The 21179-nt window shown below is 42.9% G+C and overlaps 1 protein-coding gene across 1 annotated transcript in view; it reads left to right on the top strand.

The window, feature by feature from the left end:
- LOC124775374 overlaps positions 1–21179 on the top strand; it is a 607101-nt gene that overhangs the window by 424607 nt on the left and 161315 nt on the right. The window contains exons 97-100 of the mRNA XM_047250212.1: positions 7614–7940; positions 13295–13597; positions 16743–17078; positions 17183–17488. Of these exons, the coding sequence (XP_047106168.1) occupies positions 7614–7940; positions 13295–13597; positions 16743–17078; positions 17183–17488 (1272 nt within the window). The remainder of the gene's footprint in view (positions 1–7613; positions 7941–13294; positions 13598–16742; positions 17079–17182; positions 17489–21179) is intronic.

The following is a 21179-nucleotide window of genomic DNA, read 5'->3' as shown; positions in this document are numbered from 1 at the left end:
CAACAGCTCTAGTTCCTACACATGAATAAACGTTTCCTGATATCCTCTTTCCACAGAAGGATTTGGCGCTAGTAACTTTATTACGATTAGGTAAAATATTACGAGTCACATTAACACTACAATTTTGAACGTCTGCTGTAAGAATTATCCAAAATCGCCATGTCTCGCAGTAAACTGAGAGAATCAAATGCCAGTTTACTTACTCATAGAATATTCTGTTTAAAAAAGGAAAAGTAGTTGGAAAAACGTTATTATTTTGCCTAGAGCTCCAGCGTGTTCATTCCGAAAAATCTTTATCGAAGTAAACTGAATGCAAGAGGATACAGAAAACGTCCTACGCAGGGTCTCCCACGTAACGTACAAGCCTTTAAAATTTGAGAAACCGTTCAGAGATCAGAATAAGGTTGTCGATTGGAAGTAATGGAGAGAGGGGTAGTATTTTTTATGGTTAACATTTGTAACGTTTTTCATTTAGTAAAGTATTTAAATAATTAATGTTTTTCAAATACATTCATACACATGTTCTTCTCAGTTATTTTAGGAGAATTTTGTGTGTGTAACCGTAGCTGATAAAGAATTTTTCTGGATTTATCAGTTCCATGGCTACTATATTGTTTTCGTTTTACACTCCTGGAAATTGAAATAAGAACACCGTGAATTCATTGTCCCAGGAAGGGGAAACTTTATTGACACATTCCCGGGGTCAGATACATCACATGATCACACTGACAGAACCACAGGCACATAGACACAGGCAACAGAGCATGCACAATGTCGGCACTAGTACAGTGTATATCCACCTTTCGCAGCAATGCAGGCTGCTATTCTCCCATGGAGACGATCGTAGAGATGCTGGATGTAGTCCTGTGGAACGGCTTGCCATGCCATTTCCACCTGGCGCCTCAGTTGGACCAGCGTTCGTGCTGGACGTGCAGACCGCGTGAGACGACGGTTCATCCATTCAAAACATGCTCAATGGGGGACAGATCCGGAGATCTTGCTGGCCAGGGTAGTTGACTTACACCTTCTAGAGCACGTTGGGTGGCACGGGATACATGCGGACGTGCATTGTCCTGTTGGAACAGCAAGTTCCCTTGCCGGTCTAGGAATGGTAGAACGATGGGTTCGATGACGGTTTGGATGTACCGTGCACTATTCAGTGTCCCCTCGACGATCACCAGTGGTGTACGGCCAGTGTAGGAGATCGCTCCCCACACCACGATGCCGGGCGTTGGCCCTGTGTGCCTCGGTCGTATACAGTCCCGATTGTGGCGCTCACCTGCACGGCGCCAAACACGCATACGACCATCATTGGCACCAAGGCAAAAGCGACTCTCATCGCTGAAGAGGACACGTCTCCATTCGTCCCTCCATTCACGCCTGTCGCGACACCACTGGAGGCGGGCTGCACGATGTTGGGGCGTGAGCAGAAGACGGCCTAACGGTGTGCGGCACCGTAGCCCAGCTTCACGGAGACGGTTGCGAATGGTCCTCGCCGATACCCCAGGAGCAACAGTGTCCCTAATTTGCTGGGAAGTGGCGGTGCGGTCCCCTACGGCACTGCGTAGGATCCTACGGTCTTGGCGTGCATCCGTGCGTCGCTGCGGTCCGGTCCCAGGTCGACGGGCACGTGCACCTTCCGCCGACCACTGGCGACAACATCGATGTACTGTGGAGACCTCACGCCCCACGTGTTGAGCAATTCGGCGGTACGTCCACCCGGCCTCCCGCATGCCCACTATACGCCCTCGCTCAAAGTCCGTCAACTGCACATACGGTTCACGTCCACGCTGTCGCCGCATGCTACCAGTGTTAAAGACTGCGATGGAGCTCCGTATGCCACGGCAAACTGGCTGACACTGACGGCGGCGGTGCACAAATGCTGCGCAGCTAGCGCCATTCGACGGCCAACACCGCGGTTCCTGGTGTGTCCGCTGTGCCGTGCGTGTGATCATTGCTTGTACAGCCCTCTCGCAGTGTCCGGAGCAAGTATGGTGGGTCTGACACACCGGTGTCAATGTGTTCTTTTTTCCATTTCCAGGAGTGTATTTATTTATATTTCTTCCTTTTCGGCCAGTTTTTAGGTCATAACTTGGCCGAGCCTTCGACGCGAAAACTAAAAAGAAATATAAATAAATAAAATAAGCACACTAACGTGTATTTGTGAAACTGCTGTTTCCAGCAAAGTTCATCGATATGCCTCTGTGACGGCATGGTGAATGTGTCTGCGTGTCCACATAATTTTATCTCACATTTAACTTTTACGAAATCATTGGCTGCAAAAATTAACAAGCGTTGTACATTGTATGTGCATCGCTCCATTTAAATAAACGCATGTAGTTGTTTCAATTGCTTGACAGACAAAAAAATGTTCCAGTGTGAACTACACGGTAAAATATTTATTCCCGTATGTGCTATCACTCGCTGTAAACCTTGTTTCGATATCCTGAACAGTTTTTCCAGTTTTAGAGGACTTAACGTTAACAGAAGACCTTGTATTTACAAGCAAAAAGAGGAAATATTACTTCCACATTAGTTTTGGTTTCTTTTTCAGTTAAATTAACTCACGGCAGTTTAATAATTTTAGCACTATGCTGAATCCAGTTTCATTGAGGAGCCTACTGAAGAGAACAGAGTCACATACCACTTGGAAGTGTGCAATTTTCTAGAAGTTTGAGCATGTGCATCCTCGTATATGTGTATGAGCATTCTCGTGTCCTGGGCATGTCCCCAACATATGAGTAATGCATGTTGCATGTTTTCCAGTTTTATTTATGCGGCTATCTCTTTATTTATCAACGTATTTTCCAGAGTGAGATGCATCTTGCCTGAGTAAGAAAGCATGACGATAACCAATTCTCACAAATATCCTGAATCATTTTACGTACATTACATCTCTTCTGAACAAACGGAAGTTACTAACAACGTGCCAGGCTGAGCGATATTCGTCAGTCATGCAAATCACTTACGTAGACAACAATAGACGTAACTTCTATTTTCTCATTTTATCGTATTATAGTAACAGAAAAATGTGCAGTGTATTAAATAAACTCAAACACAGGATATTTCAAAAAGAGTCAAGAACGAAAACGAACAAGAAGAAAGGCAATTTTTAAACGAAGTCAAGACTAAACTTCGCGGCCGGCCGCTGTGGCCAAGCGATTCTAGGCGCTTCAGTCCGGAACCGCGCTGCTGCTTCAGTCGCAGGTTCGCGCTGCTGCTTCAGTCGCAGGTTCGAATCCTGCCTCGGACATGGATGTGTGTGACGTTCTTAGGTTAGTTAGGTTTAAGTAGTTCTAAGTCTAGGACACTGATGATCTCAGATGTTAAGTCCCATAGTGTTCAGAGCCATTTGAAACATAAACTTCGCGAAATTCACAAAGTAAATTGATATCATGGAGTATCATGGACCTACCAGACTACAGAAAATTAGGGACTCTCCTCTAATAGTAATTTCAGGAGGGTAGAACTTACACAGTAGAAACTCATAATACAGGGCTATTCAAAAAGAAAGAACAGATTTCAAACATTTATTGCTTCCGAATTACAAACGATAGAGACACAATTCCAACGTTCCTGGAAAGAGGAAAGTTCAATTTTTTATGCATTCATTGTGAGCACCATGTGTTACATGACAAATAGCAAAACGGTGGCTCATTTCCTGCCACACACGAAGAAGCTAGCCTCTCTTTATCGAATTCACAGCTTCAACAATGCGATGTCGCAGACTTTCAAGAGTGACAAGCATAAGGGGAATAAAAAAAGCGGTCTTTTAAGTACCCTCACAGATAAAAGTCACAAGGTGTGAGGACTGGAGACCTTGGAGGCCACCGGCGATGGAGTTCATCTTCTGCTTATCTCCTCTTCCAATCCAACAGCCTGGAAAGTGTCATTTGTCATTCAGGTAACGTCGGACGTGCTTCGAGAAATTCTCATCGCTGGTGGCCTCCCAAATCTCCAGACTTCTCACCTTGTGACTTTTATCTGTGTGGTTACGTGCTTGACACTATTGATAGCCTGCGACATCGCATTGTTGAAGCTGTGAATTCGGTAGAGAGAGACCAGCTTCTTTGTGTGCGGCAGGAAATGAGCCACCGTTTTGATATTTATTGTGTAACACATGCTGCTCAAATTAATGCATAAAAATTTGAACTTTTCTCTTTCCAGGGACTTTGGAATTTTGTTTCTATCTTTTGTAGTTTGGAAGCAATAAATGTTTGAAATCTGTTCCATCTTTTTGAATAGCCCTGTATGTTGATAGCTGCTTTTGTGCCAGCACTCTTAGATCTACAGAAGTCGAAAAAACAATTAAGCCACTGACAGCCAAAACAACTTACACGTGAACAACTCTTTGATATTCAGAAGCGATGCATTTATTGTGTGTAATGAAGAATAAACGGTTAATTTTTCAATGTTAATGATATTACGGAAAAATAGGCTGAGAGCTCACTTAAGGAGGTTACGCTTGTACCTAATACTGTTATATTAGTTATATTATGTCAGCATACTGATTTTGCTGTAAACACTTGCGATTATTTTCTCCCTTCAGCTCAGGAGAGGTACTTGGCCAGGCAGGCAGCGGTAACCGCTAACGCTTTTGCATGTTGCATGCTGCATTGTATATAGCCTGTGTGTCTGTGAAATGAATGTGCACGTTGCATCCTTTTTTGACGTTGTCCACATCGGCGAGCATGCAAGGGGTCCCACCAAAGGTAAGTTATGAGACCCCCAACGTCATCTCGCCGATGGAATGCTAGCTCCGCCCATGTGCCCAGCAAACGGGTCTCTGCAAACGTTTTATAGACATTTGTTCGTTCGTTGTGTGACTGCTTGCTAGGGTAAACCGTTACTTCTGTGCCACGATTGTGTTTGGAGCAGTCTGGATATACTTACATATCGTAAATATAGTGCAACGTACGAATTCCATTATTGTCAATATAATTATTTTCTAAATCGCGTTAGGATTTATCCTAAGTTTCATAACTTAGTCAGTGATCAAGCTGTTTATCGTCGCAACTACTTCGTCCATGCCTACACCTCACGCGACAATACTGATATTTTTCTCCACATCCCAGAATTTTTCCCCTGTGTTGCAGCGCGGTACAAAGATCACTATGCAGTTGCTGTTGTGGTACCACAATGAAAAAGAAATACTGAGACTTATATCAAACACAGATTACATTAAGTTTCACAGTGTGCGTGTTGATACGCCGTGTGAGGAAAATGCAGATGGGTTCACTGGACTGAGCTTTCACGATATACAACTTGGTCACTGAATTCTTTAAGCGGAAACTGTGTTAACATCAACTGATAAATAAGTGTACGTATAATTTCCTTTGTAGCCACCTAGTGTTTTAGGGTAACAGCCATAGAAAGGCGGACACCTTGCACAAACTTGCATATCTTTTAGATACTAAACAATTAAAAAAGAATGTATCACTGATAAAGAATTAATTTTTCGCTTACCTCTCAGGTAGAAATGAGTCATCTGTAAAACCGAAAAAAAAACAGATAAATCGTGTTTTCGTTTTTATGGAAGGAAAATAAGAGAACGTGGGTGTTTCAGTAACTAATTTAAATTTTTCTCCAAGGTGGAGTAGTTACCGGTAATACAACTAGGCAGAGACCTGTAGCACATGGCCGGAGCAAGAAGAGGAACCAGCGCATAAAAGTAAGCAAAAACTCTTTCCCTTTGGTCGCAGGATTCATTCCTGTCTGCTGCCATCGTTGAGTCTCCGAATCTGTCCAAAAACGTTTGCTTGGGTGGGGAAATTTGTCTTACAAAACATTAGCTGAAATTTTATTAATAGTAAAGACAGTCGTCTAGTCACACTTGTCGACTGTTTTCAGTTTCAACGTCGCACTGAAACACTGTTAACTGTCACTCGCAATGCCCGAAGCTGTACATTTAATGTACTGCGGCGATATGAAAAGTTGCTGTGTTACAGTGAGGCGCTGATGCAGAGCCAACCGAAGAGATTTGATAACTAGTGATTTACATGATGAAACTGAGTTCTTGGACAAAAGGAAGAAAACGATCTCCGTGAAAGCTACGGAAACTAGAAAGAACAGGTTCACTTCATGATGACACAAAATTTATGTGTATAATTTATTAATTACTTTCGTATCCGATTTTATTATTTCTGCGGGATTTCCCAGTACCATTGAAATAATGACAGTACACTGATCCTTTTGGGGTGAGGTTTTTGTTTACAGATGAAATTAACGTCAAGGTCTTTTACTACTATATCTTCAGTAGTGTATTGGAACCGTTTTCATCTGTAAATGACAACCTAAGCACAAAAAACGAAGTACTCAGAAGGTGATGTGTTATTATTTGCACACTACTGGAAAATTGTTTGAAATAATAAAGAAACGAAGCATGGTTCGTATCCCTACATAGTAAGTTAGCTGACATGGGTACCCACAGTGTTTCATGAATGGTTCAAGATAACTGGTACGATGTTTGATAGTGATAGCTTTGCGGTGTAACTAAGATTCTCGAAGAAGTAATGACACTTTTGTGACACTTGCTGGTGTTTATAACGAAAGTTTTCACTGAAAGAAACGGACAAAAATTGACAGGAAAATTGTCACGATAGCACGGGAAGGTTTGCACTTGCAGACGATAAGGACATGACGTAAAACTAGTGTGGGCGATATAACCACTAAATACATTCCCAGATCTATATGTGTTTGCGACGGCGAGCACTCTGGAAATGTACAAATAGCTGTGCATGGTTCACCACGTCATCAACAGATTCATTATATAAACTGAGAAAACTATCCCGAGGAATGGCACGTTCGTCATCATTTTCGTAGTGCACTGTCTGGGAACTTCTGGCGAGAGACGACTTCATTGGCAAATGTTAAATTAATGAATTCTGCTTTTCAACAACTTTCAAATTCAACAAAGAGAAGAGTGCACGGTTCTCATTAAAAAGTTATTTACGTATCGGTATAAGGAATATTACCAACAAAGAAAATATGTCACTCATACTTTCGTGCCTGAAAACCTATTTTGTTTAATCTGAAACTATTACGATGTATTGGTGTTACCCATGTTAGCAGCAACATCGAATATACAACTCGTGGTATTCACTTTCGCTACATACTGTACTATTTCCTTGTGTTACCTGATGGCTTATTTTTCTTCTAAGTCCGAGAACGAATGTTTCATGGTGGATGTAACATTGAGCCGAGCCTATTAACAGATTATTGTATATATTAATTTCTAAAAGTAATTTAAAAAGAAAACAATGCTTCCACTTAAAGGTAAATTAAGGTCGAAGAGTAGTACTAAAAGTAACCGCTAATATTATTGTCACAAGAAACAATGCTTCCACTTAAAGGTGTATTAAGGTCGAAAAGTAGCACTAAAAATAACCGCTAATACCACTGTCACAAAAAACAATGCTTCCACTTAAAGGTACGTCAAGGTCCGAGAGTAGCACTAAAAGTAACTGCTAATGCAATTGTCACAGTACGCAGAGCACCAGCCGCCTTAATACGGACTAACCACAGCTTACCTGGATGGCCACAGGAGAGTAGTTAGCGAGACTGACACCTCACAGAGCAATGAGAGCCATGTCGGACTGGTCCCCGCCTTGCAGCACCGGCAGTGGAGGAGCGCCCCACGCCGTGCTCGCCGTCCCCCTGCGGCGCCAACGCAGTGTGCAGAGAGCGCAACGGCGCCGGCTCGTGCTCCTGCCTGCCAGACCACGTGGGCAACCCGTACGAGGGCTGCAGGCCCGAGTGCGTGCTCAGCTCCGACTGCCCGCCCGAGAGAGCCTGCGTGCGCTCCAAGTGCGCCGACCCGTGCCTCGGCACGTGCGGCCTCAACGCCGACTGCGCCGTCGTCAATCACGCCCCCACCTGCTCGTGCCGCCCCGGCTTCACTGGCGACCCCTTCCGCCAGTGTTCGCCGGAGCCCACAGCCCGTAAGATCTCCACCCGAGCCACGTCGCGCGTGTACGAGGCAGAGTCACTAAGCGAGGACACGAGATTAAAACCACTGGCAACTGGCAAACCGTGGAAAACTCTGTCGCCTCCAATTCTGAACAACGTGAAACCTGAGGAAACGAGGTTAACATGTCTCGCTGACATCGGATGCTATCGCAGCCTTCTGTAATACTGACAAGAGGAGAAGTAGAAGAAATAACACTAGAGGTGTTATTGTAAACGAATCTCAAGTGGTTTCTGATCTCACCTGCTCTTCTTCATATTGTGGATTTAAAGTAGACCATTGTTGCTTCTGAAAATAATAAAGGAAAGAAATCACCACTCGGTTGTTTAAGGACATGGTCGAAATGGGTCAGTGAAGTCTGAAATCAATGATAAATGGATGCACGCATCAAACTAAGATCGTGGCTGCATGTAAAAAGTTATACCAGTTTGCATGTCAATAATCTCTGTGTCTCGACTTAATGACTCATCCTCTGATTTCTTCCTTATATGTCTGTGCCTTATTTTCGGAAAAATATGCCTTGATTTTTTCTGTGTCTTTTAATTTTCGTATTTCATTGCATGTATGTGTATACGTTTATTTTTTTCTTTTCAATTGCCTTTACTTTTAATTCCAGTGCATGTGTTTTCGTCTTTAATTTCCTTTACATTTAATTTCAATACATGTATGGTTTTATTTTCAATTTCTATTAATTTTTATTTAAATGCATGTTTACGTTTGTTTTTCTATTTACTTTCCATTTCAATGCATGTTTCTTCTTCCAGTTTTAGTTTCTTCAATATATGTTTTCTTTTTATGATAATATAACTCAGTGCACGTTTAGTGAAAGTGCATGTTGAGTGTTCTTAATGTTGCATCTGTCATTCTTTTGTAATGTGTATAAAATCTTCTTCTCTTCGCTGCCACTGTTTAGAAATCAGCCAGAGCTCCTGTTGTTTCTGTTTTTTACTATAACTGCGCCTCTCAATGAATTTTGACGTATCGTTCTGTTACGCGTAAGCAAGAAATATGTGAAGAATAATTCAGTCGATACTTCCATCGTACATTTTGTGGAAAACATCGACCTATCATATTGCGTTGGGAACGTGCTGTGGTAATTATGATTCATCAGTCGGAAATAGTTTTTCGCCAATATAATAGCATGTGTCGTCATACCTGTGTTAATGTCTTACAATTTCGTAGTTTTTGCGTGTTACTCATGCATGTGTTGCTGGCCTGTGTGCGCTAGAAGAATAGAACCACCAGATTTTGATTATTAGCGGATAACAAAGTAAAAGAGTACTGAAAAAATGAATAAATGAATCCAGTAGGAGTACCCTTGATACATTTTTAGTTATTTTGGACGAAATGAAACGCTGAGTACAGAATTGAAACTTAGATTGACTCTTTTAATTCAGTGATGCGAAAAATGCAATCTGGTAAGACACGAAAGAAAGAAATTTGTGACTGAGAAGTGTCAGTTTCACTCGTGACCAGTCAGCCACGCATGAGAAGGCTCTATATGTACCTTCGAAACAGGCGACGCAACGAGAATGTGGCTCCCGGGAAAGAAGTACAATTGGCTGATGGCTGGTCCCAACCACTCAGCTTGTTGAAACGTCAACAACGAAGGTCCAATATATATAGTTTACACAATGTTCCATGTTTTTGTCGCATCTTAACTGATCTTGTTGTAGGTGTCACGCCAGTTCTCAGTCGCGCCCTGGAAGAGGTTCACGTGTAGAGTAAGAATTGATTTGCACTGCGGTTGAGATCTTTAAGGATTGGATGACACGTTAATCAACAGTAGCCCTCGATGAAAGAAAACCGAAATTCAAAGTAAGACGCAAAATTTGTTCCCACTGGTTTCTTCTCAGAACTGTAAAACTACACGGGTGTCCAAAATTAAAGCAACAAGCAGAAATTTTGCAAGCTTCTGTTTATTTTGGTACAAATCAGCATAAACAGGTGATGATAAAGTAGAAACAATGTGACGAATACAGAATGTAAATAACTGCAACATGCATAACGATAGACAAAAATGTTCTTCGTTTTTTCCAACTTACTGGATTTGCACGCGCATTCCGACAAATGATTAATGTGCTCAGTGTGGGGTGTGACCACCTCTGGCAGCAATACAGGCCTGACAACGGTGGTGTATGCTGTGAATCATGTCATCAGTCTCATGCTCAGCCAATATCGCCCTTCCTTCCTGGAGAGCTGCTCGCAGTCTTTGAGAGTGGTTAGTGGATGCTGACGTGATGCAAGCCGTCTCCCTGGTGCATCCCAGACATGCTCTATGGGATTCATATCGGGAGTCGAGCAGGCCACGCTATGCGTGCGATATCTCCCGTTTCCAAGAAAACATCAATCACCTGAAACTTTCTGGCAGATTAAAACTGTGTGCCGGACCGAGACTCGAACTCGAGACCTCTGCCTTCGCAGGCAAGTGCTCTACCGGAATGCCGTTTGTAGAGCACTTGCACGCGAAAGGCAAAGGTCCCGAGTACGAGTCTCGGTCCGGCACGCAGTTTTCAACCGCCGGGAAATTTCGTATCAGCGCACACTCCGCTGCAGAGTGAAAATTTCATTCTATCAACCACCTGTATTCTATGAGGTCGAGCATTATCGTCCATCAGTACAAAGCCTGGGACCACAGCACCTCGCAACAATCGTAAATAAGCTCCCAAGATCTCATCACGTTAGCTGACACCAATTAAACCTTGCCTATTCGCCCGCACAATTTCATGAAGACGGGCTCGTGGTAAACATAATATCTGCCCACGTCATTAGGGATCCTCCTCGATATCAGTTTCTTTCCATAATGCTTGGGTCCCGAAATCCTGTTCCACGATCTGTCCAGATGCGAATCCATCGAGAATCATTCTCCAGACTAACTCGGGACTCATCTGTGAAAACAACATTGTCCCACTCTTCGACTGTCCAGGTGGCATGTTGATGACCCCACTCTAGACGCTCCCTACTGTGAAGGTACGTCAGAGGCAGACATACAGCAGGTCTCCGACAGTAAGGGCCACTCTGCCGAAGCTTTCTGCACACTGTTTGCCTCGATACAGCAAGTGCAGTGGATGCTGCGAGTTCGCATCCCAGTTTCTGTGCAGTACTAAGTCGGTACTGTCGTGTCCGTACAGCCAAGTAATGGTCCTCTCTTCTGAAGTCACACTTGGGCAGCCCTGCCTTGGTTTTCGGAATACAGTTTCGATCTGTACACACTGTCGACACGTCCGAGAAACAGCAGAACGATTCACACTAAACCATTAGCCACATGGTTTGCCACTGCCCTGCTTTCGTTCTTCCTCTGGCTCTCCACCGCAGAGAGTCTGGTAGGAATCTTCTCTGTCCCATATTGCACCGTCTGTGACAGTGTATACAGTGATTGTGAATGTGGGGCTGCCCGGCAAACATTACCTCCTGCATAGGCGCCCTGACGTCATCGTTAACATGGTTGTCGGTGCAGAGCCCGATCGTACGGACATCTGGTTGACAGTTTGTATGATTATATCGTGAATTAGACACGGACGGGGAGATAGCGGTTTGATGCTTTAATTTTGGATACCAGTGTGGCTGATCACATTATCTTATTATATGGTTTGCTGACTCATGTTAATGGCCTCAGGACAGAAATTTGATGATGTCCGGTTAAAATTTTCACTGGGGATGGGCAGGACTTTTTAAGATATTTTGTGATTTTTAACTTCTTTAATGTTTTACGTAGATATGAAGATGGTCATGTGTTTGGATTGCTACGTAAAATTGATTACTAGCCCTACGGAAGAGAAGAAGTATACTACCTTACATATGACTACCATTAGCAGAAGAGTGTGTTGTCCAATGCAAGCGAAGATTTGACTGTTTTTTTACTGCTTGATATATTACAGAAGCATTCACTCGATTCTTAAAAAAGTTTGTACCTCTACAATCAAGAAAGGACAGCGCTTGCGAGTTGTACACAGTTTTCTATGCATAGGTGACCAGCGGTGCTTCGTTTTAATATTGTGACCATTTATTACGAACGCCCTAACGGTACAGATATTAAGACACAGTTGATCAAAATTCTGCTTGTACGCATATCATAAATGGTACATGCCCCCGCAGAGAACATGGCAATTATATAAGTTCAATAATAGCTCCAATATAGAGCGTAAGTAATACTAGTAAATGCGTTGGGTAAATAGATAATTTTTAAACAGTTCCACCACCAGCAAAAGGCTCTGAAGTGTCAAACAATTTTAGTGACATCGTTATATAATCAATTACCTACATTAGTATGAGAGTTATGGTTTCTATTTGGTCTCTGCACGGTAAAGATGACTGTAAGCAGTACTTGCTTGCTTCAAAATGGTTCAAATGGCTCTGAGCACTATGGGACTTAACTTCTGAGGTCATCAGTCCCCTAGAACTTAGAACTGCTTAAACCTAACTAACCTAAGGACATCACACACATCCATGCCCGAGGCAAGATTCGAACCTGCGACCGTAGCGGTCGCGCGGTTCCAGACTGAAGCGCCTAGAACCGCTCGGCCACTCCGGCCGGCACTTGATAATATTCTTAATGTCAGTGTTGAGCATCACTCATGTGCTATACACTTGCAAACTAAAACATCAAGTGTACAGCACATGTGTGATGCTCAGTACTGACATTAAGAATATTTTTAATGTCCCACAGTAATTTATTTACAATATGTGTGTGTATGAAACTCAACAAAATGTACATCGACCTGGAAAGCCAAATGGACCAAAACAAAACAAATCGCCATCTGCTGGAACTTATTGTGAGAGCAGACGACATGCTGTTGGTCAAAATAGCTGAGTAACTAAAAATGTTAGCCACCTCAAGATGGGCATGGTAGCCCGAAACCGTTTTTGACGCTAAATTAAAACACTTAAAAAGTATTTATGGCTGGTTGCGTTATTCGTCAGCTATAATTAACGGCCGCTGAGTTCACAAGACCGAACATAGATTAAATAACGTCATGAGGATTGTTGAGAAATCGGTTGTACCAGTTGGTACAGAAGGTCAATTTTGTCTCCCATATTAAATCGTGGCCTGGGTCAGTATAAAAAAACCTCCACGAATTAAATACGAGCGCTCTGACACGATTTCAGTATTGATCATAAGATATTTGCTGCCAAAAGATTGTCTTTACATTTTATCTGAACATAGGTGTTACCATAGCTATGGCTTACATGCAAATTGTACACAATACAAGCGGAACGAGATGATCCAGTAGGAGCTCTGGCTGGTAGTGCCGTGTGCTTACAGAGCATACAGAGAGAGAGGGAGAGGGAGAGTGTGAGTGAGCATGAGCATGTCGCATGTGCACGCAGCTGTAGCGGCCGAGCCTCAAGACCCCTGCAGGCCGTCGCCGTGCGGCCCGTACAGCGAGTGCCGGCGCGGGGCGTGCTCGTGCCTGCGGGGATACGTGGGCGCGCCTCCCGCCTGCCGGCCCGAGTGCACGCTCAACGCCCAGTGCCCACCGCAGCGCGCATGCGTAGATTTGCGCTGCGTCGACCCCTGTCCCGGGCCCTGCGGCCAGCGGGCTGCATGCCGTGTCCTAAACCACTCCCCAGTCTGTAGCTGTCCCCCTGGCCTCACGGGGGACCCTTTTGTCAGATGTTATCCCTCACCACGTAAGGCTCCACTATTTCTCCGTTCTGTCTTACAAACTGTTTGTCTGTTACTATACTCTACACTTACAATCGCAAATTTCTTTCATACGAAGCGTAGTTCAGTGAAACTACGTTATTATTTCGTTCTTGTCAGCGCAACTGACATTAAATTAAACAACAAATTTACTATTACCAGTCACTGTTTATTTATCTCCACGACGCGTTTCAAAGGTTTAAACCTCCATCATCAGGTGGATTTACATTTGTTAGTATGACGTTTGTGTATGTGTTGTGTTAAGCGATTTTTTGGAAGAATTTGTGGCACTGCCTCCAGTGGTCACATGTTCCTTTCACTGTCGTAACACATCACATGTACACTGTCACATTTTGTAAACAAATATGGCGTCATTCACATAACGCTCACGAAAATGTGGGATACTTTGCAGTAAAAGGGATTCTACCTCAGTTCGTAACGTACTTTTGTGAACATGACACCAAGAAAAACCCAAGTATTGGCTTAGAATACGTACTTTGAGACATATCGTAGGTCATTTAGGCAAGTCGTTGTGGTTCATGACTTGACCGATAAATTAATGTCGGTAATCAAAGTGAAATAAATTTGCGATTTTCTTTTTAACTGTGATATTTTCTTCACATATTCCTTTTTTAGTGAGAATTCAAAAATGTTGCTGGAAGTTAACCACTGATAAACATTGCCCGAGAGAAAAGTGAAGCATCCAGAAGGGGAGGAGGAAACGAAATGAAACTTCGCGGATTGCGAGGATATGTCATGTTATTGCAGTAGATTCAAAACTGAATCAAATTTACATACAATTTGACAGAGTGAGTCCAGTTATCAGTAAGACGCTGTACCCACTCTGGCCTTGATGCTTGCTTGCTTGCTTATTCGATTGATAAGTGTGTCATAAAGCCATTGTATCCCCTCCTGAGGCGAGCTGGGTCACAACTATTGTGACATGTCCTTGATATCCTGGCTACTGTCAATGGGCTGAGTTGACATACAAGTTTATCCCATACGTATTCTATCTGGCCACAGGAGTAATGAGCACTGCCGTACTGGAAAATGGCACCACGATGCTGACGCACGAGAGTAATACATGAGGACGCAGGATGCCCGTGACGTACCGTCGTGCCATCAGTGTTCCCTAAGTCACTACCAGACGTGACCTGTTGTCAAACCCGATGGCTCCCCAAACAGTGACGCCGGGAGTAACATTGTTGTGCCTCTACAAAGCATTGGAAGGTTGGGGTCTCCGTCCAGGCCACACCCTCACTCGCCGGCGGCGGGCATCCGAGCTACTGCAGGCCATCGTCTTCCCTCCAAGGATTCCCATCTGAGGCACCTCTGTAATACTCAACTGCTGATCGAACGTACCGCTAACAAATCTAGCAGCACACCTAGGAATAGCTTTGATCTCTTCTTTTAATCCGATCCCAAACACTCGAGCAGTAATCGAGAATGGGTGTTATACACACGGTCTCACTTGTAGATGAGCTACACTTTCCTATAATTCTCCCAATGAAACAAAGTCAACCATTCACTTTCTATGCTCGTTCCGTTTCATACCACTTTGCAACGTTACAGCCAGATATTTAATCGACATGACTGTGTCAAGCATCACATCACGAATACTGTATTCTAACATTACACGATTGTTTTTCCTACTCATCTTCAGCAAGTTATTTGAACACTGAATAAATTTTTAACTGCCAAGATTGCTGAAATCATTTATTCATATAGATAAACAGTTTCGGTAATTCTCTGTTGCCATCTTCGGATCTGCAAAGATGGGACCGAAAACGCTAGGATACAGCAACTATCATTACGGCACACATAATTGTATCCAAAATTTGCAATACATTGAGCAGCCGCATACTTGTCTTTACACCATTGCATAATCTTCTCCTTCAGTACATTAAGTGGTGGTATACAACGAATGTTCGTGGTGGTATCGTGAGCTGTATTAGAAGCCGGCATATTCATTAAGTTACATCTTCTACATTCAGAGCAAGCTGCTACTCGTCACATCAAATAGAAATTCTGACTAAGTTATCCTGTCTCCTCCTAGTCACTCAACGACGACACTTTTCCGTACACTACAACGTTGTAAGAAAACATTCGTAGATTGCTACTCACCCTATCGGTCAGATCGTCTATGTGTGTAGAGAATAAGAGACGTTCTATCAATTTATCCCGTGTCTGCCTACCTGCCCTCGTGCAGTCCATCATCGGGCCACTGTCACATCCGAATTCTCCATAACTCTAGATATTATACAATTCGACGAATGACGCTGTTCATTCGCCTTATATACCCTACTCGGCCAGTTAACAACACTAAACTCGAACGACACTAATGCTCTCTGGTGGCCGTTGTACCTGTCCCAGAGGATTTCAACTCTAATCATTTACATATCAGCCGACGGTGAATACGTGTACGAAGTTACATTGACATCCGACCACTTCACTTTTTTCTTAACATTTATGGCATACCCTGTTATTGAAATATGGATTTTGAGATAGTTCTCACTGATTACATGGTTCATGGCTTCTTTTTCCTTGACTGTTTCCTCTTGTAAGCTGAGGTGTGCATGATTAGTGTCCAGCATCAGGTGAAGCCAAAAGATAACACTGTGTGTCATCTAGAGATACTCATTAAAACCCACCAACATAAATACGGCGAGACCCGGCCCTGCAGCCTAAGGTTACCAGGTACTGACATAGCGACCTTAGGTAATCGTCCTGAATCAAAATCACTTTTACGAAGAAAAATACACTTCAAAGGAAAATTAATAGAAAAAAATTGAAAAAAGGTGAACACCATAGCAAAATCATTCTTATGAGATACTTTTTAAACAAGCTCGTGGCAATGTTATTAAATATATATAAGACTAAAATTATTTTTATATCAGTGGTTAGCTTCCCAAGCACTATTGCACGAAAGCAGATGATGTACTCGTGCATTAAATGATGATTTTCTCGTGCTCTCTTTCTTCTCCTTAAGAGTTTTCCATTCATGTGACTTCTTGGTGTTTAAGTGCTATTTCTTTCACATCTTTAAAAAGTTCTGTTGTTTGTGTTACTTCTGGCTTTTTCTACCTTATTGTGTTACTGTACATCTATCCGAATGTTTGTCTTGAATTTTAGCGCCTATTTTGCATCCTGCCGAGCCTGTGCATGTCGACCCGTGCATGCCTTCTCCCTGTGGTCCGTATTCTGAATGTCGCAACGTCGGAGGCTCTCCATCTTGTGCGTGCCGACAGAATTACATTGGCACACCACCCAACTGCAGACCTGAATGTGTTATTAGTTCAGAGTGTCCAAAGAATAAGGCTTGTATAAGAGAGAAATGTCGCGATCCGTGTCCTGGATCGTGTGGAATTGCAGCTCAATGCAGTGTCGTGAATCATACTCCTATCTGCAGCTGCCCGGAAGGATACACAGGAGACCCATTCACAAGCTGCTCCCCAAAACCACCAGAACGTAAGCACAACCAATTGATGTTATCCGTCTTAAGTATTGTTTTGAGTAGGCTACATTGTGTCAGGCTTCAGTTCAGCGGAATAACAGTTCCCTGCTTCTTACAGCTCCAGAGCCAGTGGTAACCGACCCATGTAATCCGTCACCATGCGGACCTAACGCTCTCTGCCGAGATGGCAGCTGTACTTGTCTTCCGGAGTACCAAGGAGATCCTTACACGGGCTGTCGCCCCGAGTGTGTGTTGAGCACTGACTGTGACAGGACGAAAGCCTGCATCAGGAACAAGTGCACAGATCCTTGTCCAGGAACATGCGGACAGGGTGCTGCATGCAATGTTGTTAACCATATCCCCATATGTACTTGCCCGGAAGGCACCTCTGGAAACGCTTTCGTGCTTTGCAGACCAGTACCACGTATGTATAAGATTTCTCTTTCATATATCTACAGTCTTATTAAATTTGAAATAGTTTGATTATTCAGTGTTTTTCAATGTTGAGGTAACTAACATGTGAAGCGACTTCTATATTTAGAACTATTATGTTAGGATTATTATACTGTATCATGAATAATATGTGTTTATTACAAGCGTTATTGTGTATAGGCACAAGCCCAAAGACTAGAGCATTTTTACGGTCGTGCTTGGCACGATACACCCACTTATGAGAAAGTACCAAAAGCAAGTCAGATTATACAAAATTTAAAAAAGCAAATTCTTGTGTACATATTTTATTTACAACCAAATAAACCTTGTAAACACACATGTGCCGATGTTTAAAATATGCAAATAAATTTTTAGAGAAATTAATATTTTATGTAGCACCGTAAAAGATCAGTCTAAAATAGAATACGAAAGTTGCCTTCAAGTCCAATGGAGGATATGATCAACCGGAATAGCAAAACCCTCAGAACAGTGCTGCACGCACTTCAGAGCCATAATCATTTCGATTGTTAGCTGCCTCCCATTGTCTTTGTATATCGTTTTTCAACTGGTATACCGTCCATACCCGTTCTTCAGTTTCTTTAGCCAATGAAAGACGCTTACAGAGAGCGTTCCTGCATCCTCGATAGGATTAAGGTTGTGAGGTATTGCTGGCTTGATAGAATTGCAGTCTTTTAGTACTAGTCTGCTAGACAGACTGAACGATCGTAGATTATCGTTTTCCAAGGTGATTTATCTTCTGCATACTTGTGTGAATCATTTATTACGACGATCAAAGATCTTACCCCGACAATGCCGAACACTTGCGGTACTTCATGGTAGCAGATAAAGCTCCGTACATCTTCCAAAATTGATACTATCCTGAATGAGCACGCCTGAATCCTCACATCTGTCGCATTCAGTGGCCATCGTCTTCGTACATCAATCCACGTCGAGAACCATTTTAGAGGAACCTGAGGCTCTGTGGAGAATACTGACCGCCACTATTCGAGGTACAAAGTCGCATGCGCTTTATACCAATGAAGCTTCCCTCTACTTCGAGACCAGTTACGAGGTGTAGTCATAAATTTTAACTGTCATACCTCATAAACGAAGTTACAAAATTAATTTTTTGTTTGTTTGTTTGTAATCTGAGCCCTACGTATCTGCAGTCCTGGCAAACACTGAAACCCCGCGCAACAGTACCCTAGAAGGCTACAAGAGGACTCAAAATAAAATGGCGCAGCCCGCTGATAAAGTTGGGATGGAATGCACTTTTTTTGATTGGCTCCCCTTTTGGTGTTCTACGGTACTGTGGCGTAGGGATTTTTTATTTACGCATCTGGCTACAGAGTTTTATTTTCAAAAAAACCATCCGATTTTATGATTGTATATCTTTTACATTTGTGCACATATAACTTTGGAGTACTTTTTACAATTACTTGACGAATAGAAGTTTTCGTTTACCTTTCACAAACGTTCAGTTTGCCCTCCATTGGACGCATGGTAAACATTCAGACTACAGTCCGATTCATCCCACACTTTTGTGAGAATGGCTGGGTACTAATTACTGTTGCTGTGCAACGTTGCAGTTCTCCAAAAGTTGCTAGAAGGGCGGTACATAGACGGAGTCTTTCACAAGCCTCCACAAAAGAAAATCTCATATCGTGAGACCAGCCGAACTTGGAGGCCGGTCACATTTCCCACTGCTGTTGTCTTAGCGCCTCTTTCCTTTCTGCTCTAATCCCAGGTATGGCCCTTTCACCCTTTCCTCCGTTGCCTTAAGCTCCTTGTACACAATCGACTTTCTTGCCTCCTTTGACTACTCGGGGTGAGTCTACTGCAGCACCCCTGTTGTTCTATTCCTGTGCTGAGTCTGATCTATTTCGAGTGGTGATATTCGCTTACACTCCAGCATCAAAATTGTGTGTTCTGAGAGCTGTCTGCTGCGAAGCTTGGCATCTGAACAGTTGAAAGTGAGGTTATAAGAGTATCCTTTTTACGAAAAAACCTAACTATAGTATCAAAATGTAGGAAAAAGAGATGATAATAGAGCTTATTTGTGACCAAAGGAGGATCCATCGTGGAAGTTCTTGCTAAGTCCCTTGAACTTCTGATAACCGAAAGAATGGGAAAAGCGTCATCAAATGTTCAAATGTGTGTGAATTCGTAAGGGATGAAACTGCTGAGTTCATCGATTCCTAGACTTACACACTACTTAAACTAACTTATGGTAAGAACAACACACAGACCCATGCCCGAGGGAGGACTCAAACCTCAGGCGGGAGGGGGCCGCGCAATCCGTGACATGGCGCCTCTAACCTCGCGACCACTCCGCGCGGCGAAAGCAAATATTTCAGAACATATACATATATTTGCTCGAGAAAAGACATACTTGCAAACACATAAAATAATTACTAGAACGCAGTAAATAGCGCATTTTTGCTTTATCATTCGTATCATGTTTTCTGGCTAAGAGCCAAATAACACAGAAATTATTTTTTCGTCAAATATTTCTGACTTCTTCACTGTCGAAATAATTTTCACCAAAACCCGTCTATCTATTTGCTTTCTTATTTATGCATAGTGCAGTCGTTTTTGTCTGTAACGTAAATACCTTTATTCTTTCAGATATTTTTTCTAGTTTGGAGAACACTTTCAGTGTGTCAAGAAAACGAAGCAAACTGCACAATAAGATTAAGAAGACACGAAAACACAAAACCCATTTCTTTAATAGAAGTGATCTCCCCCAGAATACGTTAACTTCTAATGTTTAGCAGACGCCGCCGTAGACCCCTGTGTCTACGCATGCGCAGTGTGTAGCATACTCTCAAATTTAGAACCCGACACTGGGCACAATCTATAGATCATTGACGTCATACACACACTCGCGTCGCGATTGGTTGCTGATTTATACGCAGGCACGAAAGCCGCACGCACTTCGAGTAGTCGATTTTGACCAGGAAGTCGTTCGAGTAAAACGGGCTTTACGGCGAGTGAGATTGAGTGATTTTGTGGGTCAACGCGAGTGAAGTGGGAGTGAGCGAGTTTCATTTAGCAGGTTTACTTCTCACGGTGACAGCATTTTTAGCCCTTTCATCCACATCTGCTTCTTTCAATATTTGTAAGGACTCTGGTAATCTCTAGAGATGGGTCGTTCGCGAACTAACGGGTCCAAAGGAACGGTTCATCAAGATGAACGGAATGAGCGATGAACGAATTCTAAGGAACGGTCTTTCATAGTTTACTTATGTCGTGGCTTTCTAGTTATAGTTCCCGGGAACGGGAAACGGTCGGTCTCGTTCCCACAACGGCACGTCGGCCAGTCTCGTTCCAGACTCGGTCCAGTTCCCATCTGTCTCGGTCTCGTTCGGCCGGACTCGTCCTTCTTCGCGTGGCCACTCGTCGCAGTTCCACTGCCAACTGCTCATAGTTAGTTCAGTATAGAGTCGTTCGTTTCGTTCGCTGTGCGCGCCCATTCTAGATCTGTTTCAAACCTTTTTTGAACTCTGAACTTCTGGTTCTTTTCGTTTTCTGTTCAGTGTCTAACCGGTAATTAAAATGTATTTTATAATTATGTAAATTACATAAAATTATGTGGTATGTAATACATACATCTTTTCAGGTAACAAAACGGAATATAAACTTACTTCACTATTTCGATAAACAGTAGAAGAAATACTTTT

This window comes from Schistocerca piceifrons, chromosome 1, assembly GCF_021461385.2.
Source record: "Schistocerca piceifrons isolate TAMUIC-IGC-003096 chromosome 1, iqSchPice1.1, whole genome shotgun sequence".
In the NCBI taxonomy this organism is placed as follows: Eukaryota; Metazoa; Arthropoda; class Insecta; order Orthoptera; family Acrididae; genus Schistocerca; species Schistocerca piceifrons.
Note: the sequence above shows the minus strand (reverse complement) of the source record. Positions and strands in the feature narration are given on the sequence as shown.